The sequence below is a fragment of the Panthera pardus genome, unplaced genomic scaffold (assembly GCF_024362965.1).
Source record: "Panthera pardus isolate Hobbes unplaced genomic scaffold, ASM2436296v1 HiC_scaffold_4, whole genome shotgun sequence".
NCBI classification, from domain to species: Eukaryota; Metazoa; Chordata; class Mammalia; order Carnivora; family Felidae; genus Panthera; species Panthera pardus.
Window position 1 is genome coordinate 18,658,074 of NW_026526969.1, and position 20,366 is coordinate 18,678,439.

Below are 20,366 nucleotides of genomic sequence, written 5' to 3' on the forward strand. Positions count from 1 at the left end.
CTCCAGCCGGGGAGGCGGGGCGGCCGCGCGGGCTCCACCAATCCACGGACGGCGTTCGAATTCGCGTCCCGGCATGGCCAATTGCGATCGCTCGAAGCGGGCGGGGGGCGGGGCAGGAGGCAGGGCCTGGCGGTCCAGCGGCGCGCGCCCCCCCCCTCCGCCGGCCAATGGGAGGGCCGGGCGCATTTGAAAACTCAGGCGGGCGGCGGGGCGGGTTTGCGCCTGCGCGGGGCGCGTGGGGCTGACGGCGGCCGGGGGCGCGAGCGGCGGCGGCTACGGCGGCGGTGATGGGGAGCGGCGGCGGTGAGTGTGGGGCGCGGGCGGCGGGGGCGGGGGGCTCGGCGGGCTGACACGGAGCGGGGCGGCTCCAGCCCTTCGGCCCGGCGCGCGAGGCTTCCCGATGGCGCCCGCCCGGCGCGCGGTTTAAATGCCCGGCGCCGCCGCGGGGGCGGGTGGGCTTGGAGTGAACGCCCCGCGCGGGGCTCCGCACCTGTCGCGGGGCGGTGAGCGCGGCCGCCCCTTCGCTAGCTGTTACCGTGGCCGCTAAGCGAGTCCGCGTGCGACCTAGAGTCCCGGGGTCAGGAAGGTGTGGTGGTCACATCCAGGTGCTCGGTGGGCGCCGGTCACCCCGCGGGTACGTGGGGCCGTCGCAGCCCGTTAATTGCTCACCCAGGGGCAGGGCCCGGCAGGGTAGGAAGGCCTGCGGAGGGGGTCTTGCAGGGAGGCAGCGGGTAGGAGGCCAGGTGCCTGCCGGTGAGGGACTTCTTCCGTGTAGCCCTGTGTGCAAATAGAAGCAGACGTGGGCGGGGGTCCGAGCGGCTTCCCTGAGCGTGAGATGCGGGAGAACCACCCTCAGCCTTGATGCCTCTTTTCCCGGTGGCCAAGTTCCACGATTATCTGCTATTCACCATACGTGTTTATTGAATTTGGGAATGAATGGTGACGTCTGACGGAACTCAGCTACCATTACTCCCTTAATGTTGGGGAGTGGGCATGTGGCTGGTTCTTTTTGTTGGGGGTGGGGGGGACAGTGACTGTCAGCCCGCTCCTTTCCAGCCCATCACCCGGACCATTGTGCCGTTTTTCTTCAGTCATCCACTGCAGGTGTGCCAAGTGTTTCTGTTACCCTACAAAGCGGAGGATAAGGAGGAGACCCCGAAACCTAACCATCCTGAGCCTCCCGGAAGATGTGCTCTTTCATATCCTGAAATGGCTCTCTGTCGGGGACATCCTCGCCGTCCGAGCTGTAAGTTGCAGGATGAAAATAGCGCCAGTCGTAGCTTGCTGGTGTCACTAACCTGCTGGTTATGCCATCAAGGCTCCCTGTTCTTAGGTGTTGGAACAAAATTTTGGCCACCAAGGAGGGCAGAGGCCACAAGGGGGATGTTGTTAACAGACGCTGTGGTCCCCACTGCAGGCGAGCAGCAAAGTGGAAACATAGCACACCAAGTTTCGGTTGTGTTTGCTGCAGTGTTTATTTTAACAGTGAGATTTGTGGCAGTGAAATTCTCACCCCTCGAGAAATAAGATAGTATTGAAAAGAACACAAATATATTCTTGAGGACAAATCTCCCGTCACATGGAGCCCTGAAAGGGTCCCTGCGAGTTAGTTGACGGATGTTGGTGCAGCCTCATCCTGAGCGACTGAATCAAGGCCATACAGCAAATCTGTGGGAAAACTCCCAACAGGTACCTGTTTCTCGCGCTCCCAAAGCCACCTCCGTTGTGGTCGTAATATCCACGGGTGCTGAGTTTTCAATGGCAGTGGGAACTTTAATGCTTGAAATGCTCACCTGTGTTCAGAGCTCCCAGCCAGCCCGCTTCCTGCCTCTGTCCAGGGTGGTATTACGTTTAATTTTTTTCTTTTTTTAATACCTGTTTATTCTGAAAGAGGGGAGAGAGAGTGTGTGTATGTACCTGGGGGAGGGGCAGAGAGAGAGAGGGAGAAAGAGAATCCCAAGCAGGCTCCACGCTCAGCACAGAGCGTATGCAGGGCTCAAACTCACAACCCTGGGATCACTACCTGAGCCGATAAAAAGATTTGGACACTCAGCCACTCAGGTGACTTATCGGTCTTTTCCTAGAGCCTCTGGTGACTTCTAGGCTCCGGCCATGTTCCCATGAGCCAGGCCCGAGGCAGAGGAGAGTCAGAGAAGCACAGAGCAAATGTCCATTTCCCTTTCTCCTGTTAGCATCGGTTTCCCTGACCCTTGCAGACACCCTTACGGGGGTATCACCCCCTCTTTCTCACTGTTTGTACTCATTCCCCCTTCTAGTCCCACTGTGTCCCCCATTGCTCCTTTACAGCCACAGAGAAACTTGTTTCTTCTACTCGAAGGGCGGACCTTTACCGCCGGGGTGGGGAGGAACACCCCATCTGTCTGTGTCCTGTCCTCAAGAGCTCCAGGAGCCGGGCCTCCGGGAGGACCCCTGATCAGCCCCCCACCCCGCTCGCTCCCCCTGTTTGCAGGTGCATTCTCACCTGAAGAACCTGGTGGACAGCCACGCCAGTGTGTGGGCGTGTGCCAGCTTCCAGGAGCTGTGGCCTTCTCCAAAGAACCTGAAGCTCTTTGAAAGGTATCTTTGCACCCTGAGAACAGCTCAGTTTTCCCCTGTCTTTGGGCCGCCCTGGCATGCCAGCCTGTGTCCCAGGGCCTGACGTGGGAAGGGTTTCCTTCTTGCCGTCGCCTTCGCCAGCGCCTCACCCCCTCCCCCTCCCACCCAGGGAGTGACTGAGGACTGTCAGCGTCACCCACCTAGTCACGCACAGCACAGTCATTGGCCATCTGTGCCACCAGCACAGCCTGACTCATTAGTTCCTGTCGTGCTTCTGAAGGGTCTCACTTGGGCTGGGACCAGTCTGCATGACTCAGCTATAGGTCACCTGCATGTGGCAATTTCACCTAATGCTCTTTTCTTTTTTCTTCAAATCAAAACTGTGTGATTTAACTCCTACTGCATTTTGCTCCCTGGCTGATGCCATCATCCTGCTGGAGTTGGGCCCCAGAGGGAGGGCAGAGCAGGCGTGAGCCCCTTGGCCTGTGGGCCCCGGCGTGCCAGTGACCACACCTGCCACTCAGGCGTGCCAGTGGTTCCGGTCAGGCCGCTGGAGACATAAGCCACATACTGTATGGTTCATCCATTTAAGTGTGCCACACGGTGGCTTTTTATACATTCAGAGTTGCGCAGCCGTCACCACTAACTTCAGAACATTCTCGTTACCCCCAAACAAAGTCAAAATGAATAGGGGTGGACGTTAGCGGTGACTCCGTTCTCCCTGCATTCTCCTGCCCCTGGCGACCCCTAATATGCCTTCTTGTGTATGGATTTGTCTGTTGCAGACAGTTCGCGTAAGCAGAGTTGTGCAACATGTGGCCTTCTGCGGCTGATGACTTATGCTTAGCATGTTTTTAAGGTCCATCCGTGTCACAGCCTGACGTGGATAATTGACATTCAACTGTATTACCTAAAAAGTTCTCAGTTAAAAATCAGGTGTTCTAGCTTCAAGTGATGTGGTGGCACGTAAGCCGTAAGGAATGAAATCAGGTGACATTTTATGTTTTCAATGGTCTAGGGCTGCCGAAAAGGGAAATTTTGAAGCCGCTGTGAAGCTGGGGATAGCCTACCTCTACAACGAAGGCCGTAAGTCCTCGCGGGGCCGGGGCTGACCTTGCCCCACTTGGCATTGGTATTTCACTCATTTTTTAAGTTTATTTATTGATTTTGAGAGAGAGAGCATGGGGGAGGAGCAGAGAGAGAGAGAATCGCAAGCTGACTCCGCACCGTCAGCACAGAGCCCGACGTGGGGCTCAAAGTCACAAACTTCGAGATCATGACCTGAACCCAAGTCGGTCACGTAGCCAGCCTAGCCACCCAGGCGCCCCAGCGTGGATGTTTTAGAATAAGCATGAGCCCTTCCCAGGGTCAGCATTCCGTCATCACTCTTGCCACGTCTGGCACTCTGCCTCGCCGTCTCCCCTTGGGAGCTCGTGCCCAGGGGTGCCCTGCTGTGGGACCCGCTGATCAACTTTGATTCCGTACGCATTAATTATTTTAACAAACCTTGTTTTAACAAATGCTTTAGTCCCAGTCACCAGAGACTCAGGATGGGGGCTACTCCAGCAAGCCAGCTTCCCCCCAGCGGCCCCCCGCTCCGTCCCATTAACCCACTGCCCACGGGTAGATGCTGGGTCCTCTGCTCGGCCACAGGTCCCCCGTGACACTCTGGGGCAGCAAGCAAAGCGTGCCTTATGCTACAGGGCATCAGTGACACAGTAGCCCAGGCTCCAGTGGAAGGCAGGTACAAGCAGGTCAGAGCCAACCTGGTGCCCAAACTCCTTCACCCCCATGGAGCAGGTGCTCCGTGGGAGAACCTGTGTGGCCCTCTCCTCTCCCAGTGCCTACCTCTTTGCTTAGCACACAGAACCAGCCTGCGGTCTGTCCAGTCCCCGCTCCCAAAGTGCATAAACATTTGGCGGTAGCCACTATTTTTCTGTCTGTAAAATGTCTGGCATCTTGCTGAGAGGGAGCCCCTGTATATAGCTGGTTGACGGGGTCGTGACTGATAGAGACAATGGGCAGTCCTCCTCCAGGTCCGAGAGGTGCCCCTGCCCCACCCCCCTATCCCACAGTGACTCCCAGACCTAACTCACATACCATACACTTCCCCCATCTCAAGTCCAGTCTGGTGGGTTTTGGTGTATTTGCAGAGTTGTGCAGCCATCACCAACATCCAAATTTGGAACATCACCCCTAAAAGAAACACCATACCCTTTAGCTGAAGTCCAGGCTACTGCTCCCTGCAGGAGGGAGGGTGGGTGGGCATGTGACGCCTCTGTGGGGGCATCTTCCCAGACCTTCAGAACCCAGGCTTCCGGGAGGACCCCAGCCGGGGCAGGTGACCCACAGCGTAGAGAAGAAAAGGCGCGGGGTCCCCGTCTTGTGAGGCTCCGCTCTCCTTATGCACCAGCAGCTGGCGTGAGCTTTTATTTTATTTTTTAATGTTTATTTATTTTTGAGAGAGAGAGAGGGGGAGGGAATGGGGGAGGGGCAGAGAGAGAGGGAGACACAGAATCCGAAGCAGGCTCCAGGCTCCGAGCTGTCAGCACAGAGCCTGATGTGGGGCTCGAACTGGGCTGAAATCAGACGCTTAACTGGCTGAGCCACCCAGGCGCCCCTGGCGTGAGCGTTTAGACTTCCAGAAAAGACCATGGAGAGCGCTGTGCACCTGTGCTCCAGAGACACCCCTGGGTTAACACCTTGTCCATCTCCGCAGTTTCTGTGTCTGACGAAGCCCGTGCGGAAGTGAATGGCCTGAAGGCCTCTCGCTTCTTCAGTCTCGCCGAGCAACTGAATGCGGGCAGCACGCCCTTCATCTGGCTCTTCATCCGCCCTCCGTGGTCGGTGTCTGGAAGCTGCTGCAAGGCCGTGGTTCACGAGAGCCTCAGGGCAGAGTGCCAGCTGCAGGGAGTGAGTCCCGGTGAGGAACACGCATGGGGCCCGCATGCCGGGCGGTCCGAGCCGCACAGGGTGAGTGGAGACACTGGACGGTGTAAAGCCAGACGCCCCGGACAGTGGAGGTGCAGAAAACCGAGAGTGTGGGCATGGAGGCAGGTTGCAGATGAGCCCGCGGGACAGGAAATCTCAGAGCTGGTACTCCCAGGGAGTCACGTGGGGGTTTGGACTAGAAATGCAGGACCGAGGCTCCCTGAGGCCCGGAATCAGGGAGCGGTCCCCAGTGCGGCAGGGGTCCAGGCAGGGGCCACGAGAACGCGTAGACGGGGAAGGGTGGCCGGCTGGAAGTTCCTTTTCCGCTGATGATCACGCTTCTCCCTCCTGTCGTCTCAGACTCACAGAGCATCCATACTGCACTGCCTGGGGAGAGTGCTGAGTCTCTTCGAGGTGAGTCGATTGGTCCGTCCACTTGGACCCTGTGCTGTGTGATGTGTCCCCGGCCCCGGTGAGCACACGGAGCCGTGGAGCACGGGCCCGCGCTTCTGTGCTGCTTGCCCTTCTGGTGGTCGCACACAGCGAGGACCAGGAAAGCAGGAGAGGCCGTGCGGGGTGCGAACCCTGAGCCGGCAGCGCCGTGGAGTGGGCAGAGCACCTGAGTGCGCCGCGGGCAGCCCCTCCCGCTCTTCCCACGGGCCTCGCTGCACTTCAGGCTTTCTGTTAAAGCGGGGAGGGGCGCTGAGAGTGAGCAAGGACAGGGAGCAGCCCTGAGAAAGCCCCCAGCGTCCCCATCTGGGAGGCCTGGTGCGCAGGGCTGACTGGCCGGTGGCCCAGAGCAGAGCTAGGGCTCCGGGGCCCAGCCAGACGCAAACGTCATCTGGGAGGACGCGGGGCCTGGGAGGCGGAGCTCGGAAGCTCGCTCTCCTGATCATTGTCCAAAAGCACGTCTGTAGAGAGATCGCTTCTACTCCCGTTTAGTTAACTCGCTTTATTAAGTAAGAGCCACGGAGGTGGTTCCTGAGAGGTGGTGAGTAGGGTGACTCCGCAGAAGGGGTGAGAGGAGAGTGCACCGTGCTTGGGTTTGCTCCAGGATGCAGAGCGGAAGCAGCAGGCCCGGGACCTGTTTGAAGAGTCTGCTCGCCAGGGCTGTCTGGCCAGCTCGTACCTCCTGTGGGAACGTGACAGGAAGACGGACGTGAGTGGCCCCCGGGGCGGGGAGGGTGGTGTACCCATGGTGCAGGTTCTGCCAGAACGGGGGTCCTTGGGCGACTCCCGGGGCACCAGGAGCCGCGGTCGGCAGGCCGCTCCCATAGCTGCTCCCAGCGACCACAGTCGCTTGGGGGATGAGGGGCTGGGAAGAACACCGAGCTGTGGACCCCTGGGGGTGTCGGGAGGAACATGTAAGAGCCCGGTGGGTTGGTTCTGAGTTCTCCAGAGACAGCTGTATAAAAACATGGTGACTTTCTCCCGTTGACAGATGTCCGATCCTGGACGATGCCTCCACAGCTTCCGGAAACTCAGGGACTACGCTGCCAAAGGCTGCTGGGAAGCACAGGTGAGGCGGGAGCCCGCCTATCTAACTTCTTCTGCCTCCTCCCGTGGGGACCGGGGTGCCGATACCACCCGGGCTCCCATTTGTAGGCAGGAAGACTGACCCAGGGCCGGCCGCAGGCCTTATGGGAATTTAGCTCTGGGGTGTGCAGGGAGGAGAGCCTGGAAGGGTTTCCTTCATCTCTGCCCAGCACCCCGTCGCCTCCAAGCCCACTGACCCTAAGCCGGCCGTCCGGCCTCTTCATTCTTAAGTGCAGGTGCACTCCGTCTGCTAGTAACATCCCTGTCCCTCCCCAAAGTTGTCCTGGAGGGGGGGCTGTGGCCACAGATGGGGAGTCTTCTGGGAGCAGGTGGGTGTGTGGAACGTTCTCCTGTTCCTGTCGCTTGACCTGCTCACCGAGACATCAGTATTAGAACCAGGACGTGGGGGATTTGCAGTTGGTGTCCCCCAGATGCCCTCCTGTTGCAGCCGTAAAGAATTGTTGTTGAAGACAAATCAGAGGAAGTCCCCCTTGGCCAAGCAGGTAGAAACTCAGATTGTTGTCACCCCACCAACTGACTGCTGGAGAGCCATCTGCCCTTAAAAGGGAAGATATGATAGAGTGGTAGACGGCCCAGCCTGACGTGTGACAGAGCAGTGTAATGGCTACACCTGAGGCAGTCAGCGAATTCAGAGTAAACGTGACAATGAGCCATGTGGTCTTCTTAGAAGCTCAAACTAATCAGTAAGAATGGTAGTATTCCAGTAAACGTTCAGAGGGTCTTCATACATTCCCAGAGAAGAGGAAATAGAAATAGCTGGTCAGGGGCACCTGGGGGGCTCAATCGGTTAAGCATCTGACTTCAGCTCAGGTCATGATCTCACGGTTCGTGAATTGGAGCCCCGCATCGGGCTCTGTGCTAACAATGTGGAGGTGGAGCCTGCATGGGATTCTCTCTCTCTGTCTCTCTCAAAAAAAAAAAGAAAAGAAAAGAAACGGTCAGAACCCAGGAGTGTTTGACCACACATTCAAACGAGATTGTGGCTGCTCACGTTAACGAATGATAGGTGTACAGGTATCTTTTTTTCTGTACACGTTGAGCGTATAGCTGTTAACTTCTGAAAATACGCATTTTTAACGGTAGCAGTTTTTGCTGGCAGAGGTGCACTAGAACAACATTCCCTTAGCTGGTGTGAAAATCGGTGCAGCCCTTTCAGAGAATGCTTGGGCGGGGGAAGCAAGAGACTTTGGCACAGCCGCCCTGTGCAGGCAGGGCAAGCGCGACAATGGCTGCACAGAGATGTCCCACGAAGTAGTGAACACGCGCCAGGAAGACACTCGAAACGCGCTTCCAGGTGTTTATGTCGCAAGGAGCCGTGTTATTGTTGGGTGAGCAAAGAGATAAAACGTACGTGTGCTATGATCTGAAATGCGTGGCCACAGTTACAAATGTGTAGGAACATCTGGAAGGAAAGTGTCTAGAAATGGTTGCTAGTTAGTCTCAGGGGCCTAGAGGGTGCCAGCGGGGCCTGTGCACGACGGTGTCACCATAGCTTCACGAGAAGGGAAACTGAGGCACAGAGCGTGTTTCCCCAGCTTGCCTGCGATGTCACACAGATCCAGGTTTTAAAGCCAGGTCATCTGAAGGGCACCTGGCTGGCTCAGTTGGTTAAGCAACCAACTCTTGATTTCGGCTCAGGTCACGATCTCACAGTTGATGAGACGGGGCCCTGCGCTGGGCTCTATGCTAACGGTGTGGAGCCTGCTTGGGATCCTCTCTGCCCTTCCCCTGAGTGCGCCTGCACGTGCTCGCTCGCTCTCAAAACAAACTTTAAAAAAACACACACGAAAGCCGGATCACCTGAGCCTCCAACCAGCTTTGGCTGCTTTGCTGTGCTGACTCCATGGTGCACGTTTCGTCCCCTTTAAGACATGTTATCACGAGACACGCCATTTCGAAAAGAACAGTCAAAACCTGAGGCGCGCTGTTTCCAGAGGGCTGAGGTGTCAGCACCGCTGTGCACCCACAATTCTCCCCCGGCAGCCTGAGGCTTCCTGCTCACACGCCTGTGTGTCCCACAGCTGTCGTTAGCCAAAGCCTGTGCGAACGGGGGCCAGCTCGGACTGGAGGGGAAGGTCGCCGACGGGATCACGCGCCGGCTGTTCCAGGCCTCCCGTGCCGTCAGCAAGCAGCAGGTCTTCTCCGTGCAGAAGGGACTCAGCGACACGATGAGGTGAGGCCCTTGAGGGAGGGCGTCTGCTTGGGCCGGGGGCAGAGTGACCGCCGGGCACCCGGATGACGGGGCCGTCGTATGGGGTGTGTGTGTGTGTGTGTGTGTGTGTGTGTGTGTGTGGTTTTCTAAAGCCAGCGATGCCTTAGTTATCCGGGGCTTTGAAGAGCAAACATCCCCCATGTCCATGCTCCAGAGTTCCTTTTTAAGCCTCAGGATGTGTGAAAGCACGTTAAGTGTCTTTCTAAAGTGAGGGGATCCATATGCCCAGTTTTGGCCGCCAAAACTGATGAGGTGCCCCAGATCTAGCCATTTTGAAGTGCACAATTTGCTCAGTTTGTTTTCGTAACTCAAATCGTTAATGTCACTGAGTCGAGTAAGGCAGCTTCCTCTCTGTTCCCGTAGTGGCTGGTCTAAGCCCCAAACACCTGCCGCTCAAGTGGCCTTCCTCGACCTGGAGGAAACACAGGTTCCTCTTCTTCCCCATTCTCTTCCACCACCTCGGCCCCACCCTTCCCTCCTCCCCTCTGCCTATGACAGGTGCTTCTGCCCGGCACCTGGAACATTTGCCCAGAACCCACAGCTTCATCTTCCTTTGCTCTCTCATTTCTGGTCCCTCTTTCCCCTCTGCTTAGAGACCCGTGTCTCCTCTCTTTCGTTCAGAAAGGCACTTACTCTACCGGGGTGTCCTTGCCGTGGCCCCCAGCCCTCCCGTGTGATGTCTCTGGCCCTGGGTTTAGCCCCTCGAGGAGGACCCTGCATCTGTCAGCTCCATCAGAGTTGCTGGGTGCCCGAAAACCTCTGCCAGGCTCCTTGCATCCTCCCCCTTTAGCTTCTTGCCGGCTCTTTCCCCGCAGCAGAGGGTCGTGAGAAATGACCCCATGGGTGAGCTGCTCCTCGGGGAGAATGTGGGTTTGCAGGAGGGCCACAGGTCTTGCTCCCTTCAAGCGACTTTTCCCCATTCCTGGGATCTTTGTCCGTCCCCACTCTACCAGGTGGACCCACCTTACCCCTGCCCTGTGTCTGGGCTCACTCGGTACCTGGCAGTGACTGTGGGAGAAGGCAGGGTACACAGATGTGTGAGCCCAGCTTCCTCCCAAGGACAAAGGTGGGAGACCTGGGGCCTGCCCCGCACCTGAGGCTGGGACAAGTTCCTGGGTCAACGGGCAATGCTGCGGAAGACCTACTCACTCCCTCAGGACGGACGGGCCAGGCGAGAACGGGACGCTCACAAATGTGCGCCCGAGTTTCCAGGGCTGGTGCTCTCCCTGCAGGTACATCCTGATTGACTGGCTGGTGGAGGTCGCCACCATGAAGGACTTCACGAGCCTCTGCCTGCACCTGACTGTGGAGTGCGTGGACCGGTACCTGCGGAGGAGGCTCGTGCCTCGGTACAGGCTCCAGCTGCTGGGCATCGCCTGCATGGTCATCTGCACCCGGTACGGGGCCCCCGGGGCAGGGCCTGTGGGATGACACACGACAGGCTGGCCTTTCAGTGTCCCACCTCATTAGATGGGGGTCTTCATTTTAGGGAGTGCCCACACAGCATAGTTCTCCCACGTGGGGATGGCAGACTTGAACTTTGGCGAGCAGGACCCCAGAACTGGGCCTCGCTCGGGCAGGTTCAGGCCGGGCCCCTCCTCCCCTGGCTCCTGAGGATGACATGGCACCGAGGGACGGGCCCAGTGGGTTGCCCCGGGGTCCCAAGGTCAGGGAGAGACCACTTCGCGGCAGTCCAGTTCTCAAGCCTGTGTCGTCGGACACCCGCAACTGGTGGTCTCACGCCCCTGGCTGACCCCCACCACGTAGACGGGGCACCTCCTTACACAGCTGCCTGCGCTCCGGCAGCTCGGACTCTTCCAGTGGAACCATATTCCGTTTCACCTAAACCTGCGGTCCTTCAGCCAGTACCTGTTAGCCCGCCTTTACCTTCTGAAGTGGTGTGGACAGTGATTGCACCACACATCGTGCGTGTCCTTGTTTCCCTACACCGGACACCCCCGCATGGCCTGCCGGTCCCCCTGGGCCGGGCTCTGCAGACTGACCGTCCTGCTCTGTAGACCTTGGGGGGTGAGGCACAGGTGGCCACACGCGGCGGCGTGAACTCGAGACGCCAACCTCTCTTGCTTAGTGACCCAGAGACATGGGCTCCAGGCCGATGCCGTTGGGGTAGTTTTCCCATGTCACAAGGTCATGGAGAGCCCCAGCTCCCATCTTACTCTCTGCCATCCCCCGTGACCCCTGAGGCCAGCGTCAGTGAACACTTGCAGCAACCTTGGTCACGTGGCCGTGACGAGAGCTGGAGTTGTGGTCTGTAGACCGGCATGGCCTCGGGGCCGCCAGCAGGCAGCCACACGCCAACCTTCCCCCCGCGCCCGGCGTGCTCGGTGGACCCCGCGTCACCAGAGGTGGCTGAACAGACAGGCCCCGCCTTCTCATGTTTGAGCAGGATAATTACATCCTTGCAATCAGTCACCAAAATCCCGGACCACCGATGGGCCAGTGGCGAAATGTTTTTTAAGAAGATCCTAGAGGAGATGCCCCACCCCTGCTCAGGGCAGCGCCTGCCTCAGCCTCTCCCTGAGTGCTCCATGTGCCCGGCCCCCGTTGGCCCCACTCCGGCCTCGTGCCTCCTGCACCTGCAGTCCCCACACCTCCCATCTCGCTCTGTCAAGCTGACAGCAAGTGGGCCGGCTGCAGGGCCCCCGGGACAGAGCGGCCACGGGCCGGGCCCTGCTCCCTTCCCGGCAGGTCACCGGACCAGCATGCTCCCTGCTCCCTGGTGCTGCTGCAGAGGAGAGAACAGGGTGGCTGGCTGACTAGGGACACCCAGGATTCCTGCGGCCAGACCCCATGCTGAGCACAGACCTTCAGACACCCCGCAGCTCCGGCTCTGCCGGCTCACCTGCCTTCTGGGGCTAAACTGTTGTTTATGCTCGCTCCGTAGAAGCTGCTGTCATCCTCAGGTCATTAAGAGGATCAACCGGGCAGGTCATTCGTGGGTGCCTTTCACAGAAACGCCTGCGTGCCTGGCAGCCCAGCCACTCCCACTGCCAGCCTTGGTCCCTCCTCCTCCGCAGACCCTTAAGCCAGGCCACACGACCTCTTCGGGTCCTCTCGCTCTTTGACCCCTCTGGCAGTGGGGCCTCACGTGACCGTGGCCTGCAAGGATAGCAGACTCCGTGCTCAGACCCCTTCTTGACGTTCTAGGTTCATCAGCAGAGAGATCCTGACAATCCGAGAGGCAGTTTGGCTCACGGACAACACCTACAAGTATGAAGACCTGGTGAGGATGATGGGAGAGATCATCTCTGCCCTGGAAGGGAGGATTCGAGTAAGTGGCCGTTTGCAGTTTCCTTTTTTAGTTTTATTTATTTATTTTCTTTTATTATTTATTTGTTTTTTAATTTACATCAAAGTCAGTTAGCATGTCGTGCAACAATAATTTCAGGAGTAGATTCCTTGATGCCCCTTCCCCATTTAGCCCGTCCCCCCCCCACACCCCCTCCAGTAACCCTCTGTTCTCCATATTTAAGAGTCTCTTCTCTTTTGTCCCCCTCCCTGTTTTGATATTATTTTTGTTTCCTTTCCCTTAGGTTCATCTGTTTTGTCTCTTAAAGTCCTCATATGAGTGAAGTCCTATGATTTTTGTCTTTCTCTGACTAATTTCACTTAACGTAATACTCTCCAGTTCCATCCACGTAGCTGCATATGGCAAGATTTCATTCTTTTTGATTGCCGACCAATACTCTGTTGTACATTATACCACATCTTCTTTATCCACTCATCCATCCATGGACACTCGGGCTCTTTCCATACTTTGGCTATTGTCGATAGTGCTGCTATAAACATGGGGGGTGCTTGTGTCCCTTCGAAACAGCACATCTGGATCCCTTGGATAAATACCTAGTAGTGCCATTGCTGGGTCGTAGGGTAGTTCTGTTTTTAGTTTTTTGAGAAAGCTCCATGCTGTTTTCCAGAGTGGTTACACCAGCTTGCATTCCCACCAACAATGCAAAAGAGATTCTCTTTCTCCACATCCTTGCCAACATCTGTTGTTGCCTGAGTCGTTAATGTGAGCCATTCTGACAGGTGTGAGGTGGTATCTCATTGTGGTTTTGATTTGTCTTTCCCTGATGATAAGCGATGTTGAGCATTTTTTCATATGTCGGTTGGCCATCGGGATATCTTCTTTGGAGAAGTGTCTGTTCATGTCCTTTGGCCATTTCTTCGCTGGATTATTTGTTTTTTGGGTGTTGAGTTTGGTAAGTTCTGTATGGATTTTGGATATAAGCCCTTTATCTGATATGTCGTTTGCAAATACCTTCTCCCATTCTTTCGGTTGCCTTTGAGTTTTGCTGATTGTTTCCTTTGCTGTGCTGCAGCTTTTTATTTTGATGAGGTCCCAGTAGTTCATTTTTGCTTTTGTTTCCCTTGCCTCCGGAGACGTGTTGAGTAAGAAGTTGCTGTAGCCAAGGTCAAAGAGGTTTTTGCCTGCTTTCTCCTCGAGTATTTTAATGGCTTTCTGTCTTACATTTAGGTCTTTCATCCATTTTGAGTTTATTTTTGGGTCTGGTATAAAAGTGGTCCAGGTTCATTCTTCTGCCTGTCCAGTTTTCCCAGCACCACTTGCTAAAGAGACTGTCTTTATTCCATTGGATATTCTTTCCTGCTTTGTCAAAGATGAGTCAGCCCTATGCTTTTTCCTTTTAAATCAGAGTTGAAGTCAGGGGAGGGGACAGGAGGAATCAAGGGCCCCTCCATGGCATTGAGCTTTCCTGCTCTGGAAGGTCCTCCTGGATCCAGAGGGCAAGAGGCCAGGGCTAGAGCTCATCACCGCCACACCCTGGTGTCCAGTGTGAACACTGGTGGGGCCAGCCACCGTGATCACGTGCCAAGACCCCACAAGACCCCACCTCCCGGTCCCGTCCAGGTCCCCACTGTGGTTGATTACAAGGACGTCCTGCTGACGCTGGTCCCTGAGGCCCCAAGAACCCAGCATCTGTGTGGCTTCCTGTGTGAGCTGTCCCTGCTGCACACCAGCCTGGCCGCCTATGCTCCGGCCTGTCTGGCCGCGGCCGCCCTGCTGCTCGCACGGCTGACCCACGGACAGAGTAAGGAGCCTGCCCTCCTGTCTGCTCTTCAGCGGGAGCCAAGCCAGGGACTGGGGATTCCAGAAGGCGGGAGACGATTCTCACAATGGAGAGGGAGAACAGGCATTGCCCGTCTTTCCTGGAGGAGACACCAGAATGGACTAAAAGCCATTCTGTGGGGGTGCAATTAGGAGATGTTCTAGCTTAAGTATCTCCCACACTGTTGACAGTGAGCACACGGGCTCTGTTTGTGGGGCGTTTTTAACACCGAGCTCCAGAAAACTCCACACACAACCACTGGGGCAGTGGGACGCGAGGGGCCGTCAGAACACCCCCCCATTCCTGCTTTCCTCTCCAGCACAGCCCTGGACCACAAGGTTGTGGGACATCACCGGGTTCTCTTGTGAAGACCTCATACCCTGTGTCTTGAGCCTTCATCAGAAGTGGTGAGTCTGGGCGCCCGGCTGGCTCCATCAGTAGAGCATGTGACTCGGGCTTGTGAGTTCAAGCCCCATGTTATATGTGGAGCCTACTTCATTTAAAAAAGAATTTTTTTTTTAAGTGAAAGGAAATGAGTCCCCCACGCAGCTGCCATGGAGGGTGTGTCCTCAGGGATCAAGGGGGAATTCACTCGTGTGCGGGCCCACACACAGACCTTCCCGCAGCGTGCTGCCTGTCTCAGAGTTGACATTTAAGAGCGCCAGGCCAGCCGCGTTGCCCGTTTCCACAGTGATAACACTTGATGCGCGTGCAACAACTCCCAGCCCGAGCCTCACTCCACAGGTGGCAGACGGGCAGGGGAACATCGGGGCCCGCCGCCTGACCCCCGATAGTGTTAGCGTGGGACACGGTGTCATCTCGCTCAGGAGTCGGCCGGCCGCGATCGCCCCGTGCCGTGGCCCTGCTCCCCCTCTGCTCTGGTCCCCGCTCCTGACACGTGCTTATCTGCCCAAACCCGCGGCAACCTCCTCCCTCTGCCAGGCCGCACTCAGTGCCCTCTTCCCTGCATGCGGGCCTGGGGCTCTCCTGCTTTCTGCCTGTCCTCGGACACCTCTGGGATCCAGAACATCTAGACCCCAACCTCTGACCTGAGCCCCGGATCCCCCGCCGGCTTGTCCGGGCCAGACACCCCCTTCCCCGGGGTTGCTGCTCCTCATAGACGGTGCTTGCAGCTGGTCCCCGCTCCAGCTGTGAGTACAGCCGTGAGGAGCCTGGCAGCATCTCCTGGGGCTGGCGTGTCCCTCATGAGTTTTCTCTTGTGCCCGCTCATAGCTGATGGGCGGGGAGCACGGGTGAAGGTCGAGGGGTCAGCATGTGTGTCTGACGCCACAGCCGCTCACACCAGGGGTGCAAACCATGCTGACCCGATACTGCCCCCCAAAAGTTGTTAGGCTATTCCCCTCCCGAGTTTTTTATTTCCCCACCAGATAAGTTGGGAACATTTATTTACAAACAAAACTTTTTTTTTTTTAATTTTTTTTAAATGTTTTTATTTATTTTTGAGACAGAGCATGAGCGGGGAAGGGGCAGAGAGAGAGGGAGACACAGAATCTGAAGCAGGCTCCAGGCTCTGAGCTGTCAGCACAGAGCCTGACACGGGGCTCGAACTCACAGACTGTGAGATCATGACCTGAGCCGAAGTCTGACGCTTAACCGACTGAGCCACCCAGGCGCCCCACAAACTAAACTTTTTTAAGTGTGCGATTTGTGTTCAGAGTCGTGTGACTATCACTACATCAATTTTAGAACATCGCCTCCTCCTTCGGAGAAACCCTGCACTCCTCAGCAGTCACGCCCGTGCTGCCCATCCGTCCCATCCCTCCACAACCCCGCAGCCACTCCTCTGCTTTCTGTCTCTGTGGGTTCGCCTGTTCTGGACATTTCAGACATTTCCCAGAAATGAAATTGTACATCACATGGCCCCTTGTGGCCAGCTTGTCACCTATGCAATGTTCCTCTAGAATCACATTCTGCTGCATGGACGGACCACATCGGGGTTTCCACCCCTTTGGCTGCTGCGAATAACAGCGGAATTGCTGGGTCATGAGTCACGGCACGCTTACCTGTTTGTGCAGCCGCAGGGTGCCCCATCTGCCCTCCAGGCATGCCCCAGAGCCCTGCATGTGGCTCTGCTGTCCCTCACGTGTCCCTCTGTTTGCAGCTTCCACGACGACGCCCCCAAGGACTACAGGCAAGTCTCTCTGACCGCCGTGAAGCAGCGATTCGAGGACAAGCGCTACGAAGAGATCAGCCGGGAAGAGGTGCCCCCGCCCCCACCTCCCACCCCCAGACGCCTGCCCCCGGGGCCTCATCCGTCTAACCCTGGCCTCGTTTCAGGTGCTGAGCTACGGCCAGCTGTGCGCAGCTCTGGGCGTGAAGCAAGGCAGCCCGGAGCCCACGTCCTTCCTCAGCGCGGGGGACATTCACGCCTTCCTCAGCTCTCCGTCGGGAAGGAGAACCAAGCGGTGAGTGAACCCCGTTCTGCGACAGCGCAGCGCAGCATCGGCTCCTGTGCACTGGGCCTGGCTTCCCTTCTGACCGCTGCGGCTGCCTGAGGGGCTCCATTCCCCCCTTTTAGGCAGGGGGTTCCTGAGGCGTAGCAAGGAGAAGCAGCAGGTCCCGCAGAAAATGCAGCCGGGCCCGATCCTGCCCGCCTGCCACTCCACCTTCTCCCTCCGGAGCAGCTCTCTCTCTTGCTTCTTGCTTTAACCTGGCTCCCGCTCAGGGAGGAAGGTCTTGAGCCAGGGTGGACCCAGCTCAGCCTGTGGCCCCGCCACTTGTCAGACGTGTGCCGGCCACCCTGTCCCACAGCACTGCTGTCACTCTTGACCCCGCAGCTGCTGCCTGGTTACTGTCCTGGGCGCTTCCCTGGCTCCCTCCATCTCCACCGTCGTGTCACGAGCGTGTCCACACGTGTCCCCCACGTCCATGTCCTGCCTGTACCACCTGGGATAAGTTGCCCTCCGCACTTACCCACCCGAGGAACTCCCGGTGATCCTGCAAAGTCCTGTTGTGCTGACCCTCACAGTGCTGCCGGCCCCGCCTCTCTGACCCTTTGACGTGAGCTTCCTGAGGGCAGACAGCCGGGAAGCTATGTCGTCCTGTCATCCCCGTGCACCGCCCGCTGGGCCAGGGCAGGCTCCCGCGCTGCGGCCCGCCGTGACCCAGCCCCTGGCTCTCCCACCTTGCAGGAAGCGGGAGAACAGCCTCCAGGAGGACAGGGGCAGCTTCGTCACCACGCCCACTGCGGAGCTGTCCAGCCAGGAGGAGGTGCTGCTGGGCAGCTTCCTGGACTGGAGCCTGGACTACTGCTCGGGCTACGAGGGTGACCAGGAGAGTGAGGGCGAGAAGGACGGTGACGGTGAGTGCCTCAGGCTCCAGGGGTGGGGGTCTCACGCCAGACCCCTGCCTCGCCTGCAGGACAGCGCGTCTGCACACAGGCAGGCGTGAGGCAGCAGAGCCCCTAGAACAGCACAGCAGGGCCAGGGTGGGGCGGGCGTCCTCTCAGCCCTTGGGGAGGAGAGACGACCTTTGTCCAGCCCCAGCCAGGCCCGTGTTGATGGAAGGACCTCACCAGGGCAGGGGAAGAGGAAGAGACCTTGCCTGGAACCCACGTAACATTGTGGGACGTGTGCCGGCCACCGCCCTTTTGGCCTCTGGGCCTTGTGCACGTCTGCAGGGCCACCTGTGGGAGGCTCCGTCCCTGTGTTTTGGGGCAGCTAAACACACAGGAACCCTAGGTCTGGCCGTTTCTGCTGACTTTCCGGTTGCTTGCTCTTGTGTCCACTGGGGATTAAGTAGATTCTTGATGATCAGTTTATTGTCACTTCCTACCGTCCCCCACGTCACCGTGAGAGGCCCCCTCCACCTCCTGCCCAAAGGAGAGAGCGGTACGGGGGGCTGTGCAGTAAGGTCCAGACACGGGCCCCTGGGAGTCCTGACTGGACAGGGGGTACTCAGTTCTCAGTGCCTCACCTCTCTCCCCACGTCTCCCACAGTGACAGCACCCAGCGGCATCCTCGACGTCACCGTGGTCTATCTAAACCCAGAACAGCACTGCTGCCAGGAATCAAGCGACGAGGAGGCCTGCCCGGAGGCCGGTGGTCGCCAGGATGTGCGCGCCTACGTACCGGGCACCCAGACACCTCCGAGCCCGGGGCCCCAGCCTCTGCTCCACGGCAGGAGGGAGCCAGGCAAGGACAGTGTGACCTCGGGGTACTCCTCCATCTGCAGCGCGAGTCCCACAGACTCGGTGGACGGGGTCTCGGGGGCCTCCCCCCGGTCTACCTCAGTGCCTTCCCCGGGCAGTGACTCAGGCACACAGCCTTGCCGCCAGCACGCCAAGAAGCCATGTTTACAGTGTCACTCTCCAAGCCCCCTGGAGAGCAGCACCCCCCAGCGACAGGTAAAGAGGAAAAACCTATCTGCCCACAGCGAGGAGGAGGAAGAGGAGGATGAGGATGAGGACGAGGAGAGGGGCCTGAGCCCTGCTTGCTGAGGCCGTGAGTGCCCGCACTTGCTGCGGGCAACGTTTGCTTGGGGGGGGGGGGGGGGCTGCCACTGCACTAGGGAGCCTGGGGACTCCGGAGGCGGACACCGTGTGCACCCTGGTGGCTCTCACACAGGGAACTGAGAGAACGCGGGATGCGAAGTTTCCTTCTCCGGGGCAGCCCAACGTGAGCCGTCAGAACGTCTTAAGTCAGAACAGAAACTCCGATGCTTCCCTTTGGAAAGTTTAGCCTCAAAGCAATCATGCCACACCCTGTGAAGCCCATTTCTCTGTCCCCTCTTGTGTCTGTCCTCTCTCTGGGGAACTTGAGCCCATGCCTGATGTCCCCAGCCCCACTGAGCCCCATCCCGGGAACTGACAGCTTTCACCATTGAGAACACGTGTGAGCAGGTGGCCTGGCACAGCTCACCCCCCGCATCTATGGGGTTCGGGTGACCGGAGGAGCTGACCTCTCTGAGCTCACGCACCACTGTCCTCGTACCGCCTTGGTTCCCTTCCTCCCTGGGTGGCAGGTCCCCTGCTGAGGCAGCCCGGCCCCTGCACTGTCGAGGCCTGCATGTGACCACCAGGTGGGCAGGCCCAGAGTCTTGTCAGGCCGGGCCTTGAGGTCTTGGCCCTAAGCTCCCTGCCTGCCATACTTTCAGCTCCTTTTAGAGATCCTTCTATTCCCCCAGAGTGATTGATCTGTGTCCCCAGCAGGTGGTGTCCATATGAACATCTCTCTTTGCACTGAATTTCTAGGCTATTTCTTTTCCATCTTTATTTCCATCCTTCATTTTTCTAAGATGGAAATAAAAGAAAAAGATAGAAGATACTAAGTTAAAAAGAGAGAGAGAGAGATTCCTAACTTTATTTAGGTTCAACTAAAAAAAGAAACATCTGATTCACATCTCTCAGTGCTATCCTGACACTCTTGAGGCGAAAAGAATTTTCCCAGGGAAGTTGGACAGAAAAAATCTAAATGTCATTCGTAACATCTGAGGTGACCAGGATGCAGATGAGCGAGATTTAGAGGACCTGTCCCCCACCTGTTGGGGAGGGTGGATCTGCTGTGGGTACCTGAGGCTCCCCCAAGCCTCCACCTCCTGTGTGCAGCAGCCACAACACCAGAGGGATCCGCTTGAGCCTGACCCTGACCTCCCCTCAGCTGGGTGGACCACTGAGACACGTGCCCTGCAGCGATAGCTTTTGTTTTTTCTCAAAATGTCAGAACGAACCACTGGGCCAGGAGTGTCCCCCAAATGCTCTTGAACTAGAACTATGGCACACAGAGGTGCCGACTCAGTGGTGGCTTTTCTGGGTGCTGTGTGTGTGTGTGTGTGTGTCCCCATGTCCGTGGGAGCTGTCTTCTTGCTACTGTAAGAGAATTCTGACCGCCCTGGGTGGGGCATGGTTGGAATGCAGGGACCCCGCCATTGGGATCGCAGACCTTTCCTGTCAACTGTGTGCCCCTGGGCATGTGTGAGCCTCGGCTTCCTCGTGTGTAAGCTGGGGCAGCAATACCTACCTCACAGGGGTGTTGTGAGGATTAAATGTGATAAGGACAGTG

The 20,366-nt window shown here is 57.6% G+C and overlaps 1 protein-coding gene across 1 annotated transcript; it reads left to right on the forward strand.

The window, feature by feature from the left end:
* Positions 1–208: 208 nt before the first annotated feature.
* Positions 209–20,366, forward strand: CCNF (cyclin F). The gene is made up of 17 exons (XM_053893958.1): positions 209–303; positions 1,092–1,246; positions 2,471–2,577; positions 3,575–3,642; positions 5,276–5,529; positions 5,848–5,901; positions 6,542–6,646; positions 6,929–7,006; positions 9,066–9,217; positions 10,489–10,653; positions 12,425–12,548; positions 14,148–14,328; positions 14,666–14,753; positions 16,469–16,568; positions 16,645–16,772; positions 17,499–17,668; positions 18,306–20,366. Exons 1-17 carry the CDS (start codon positions 288–290, stop codon positions 18,803–18,805), a joined length of 2,445 nt encoding a protein of 814 aa, XP_053749933.1. The 5' UTR covers positions 209–287; the 3' UTR covers positions 18,806–20,366.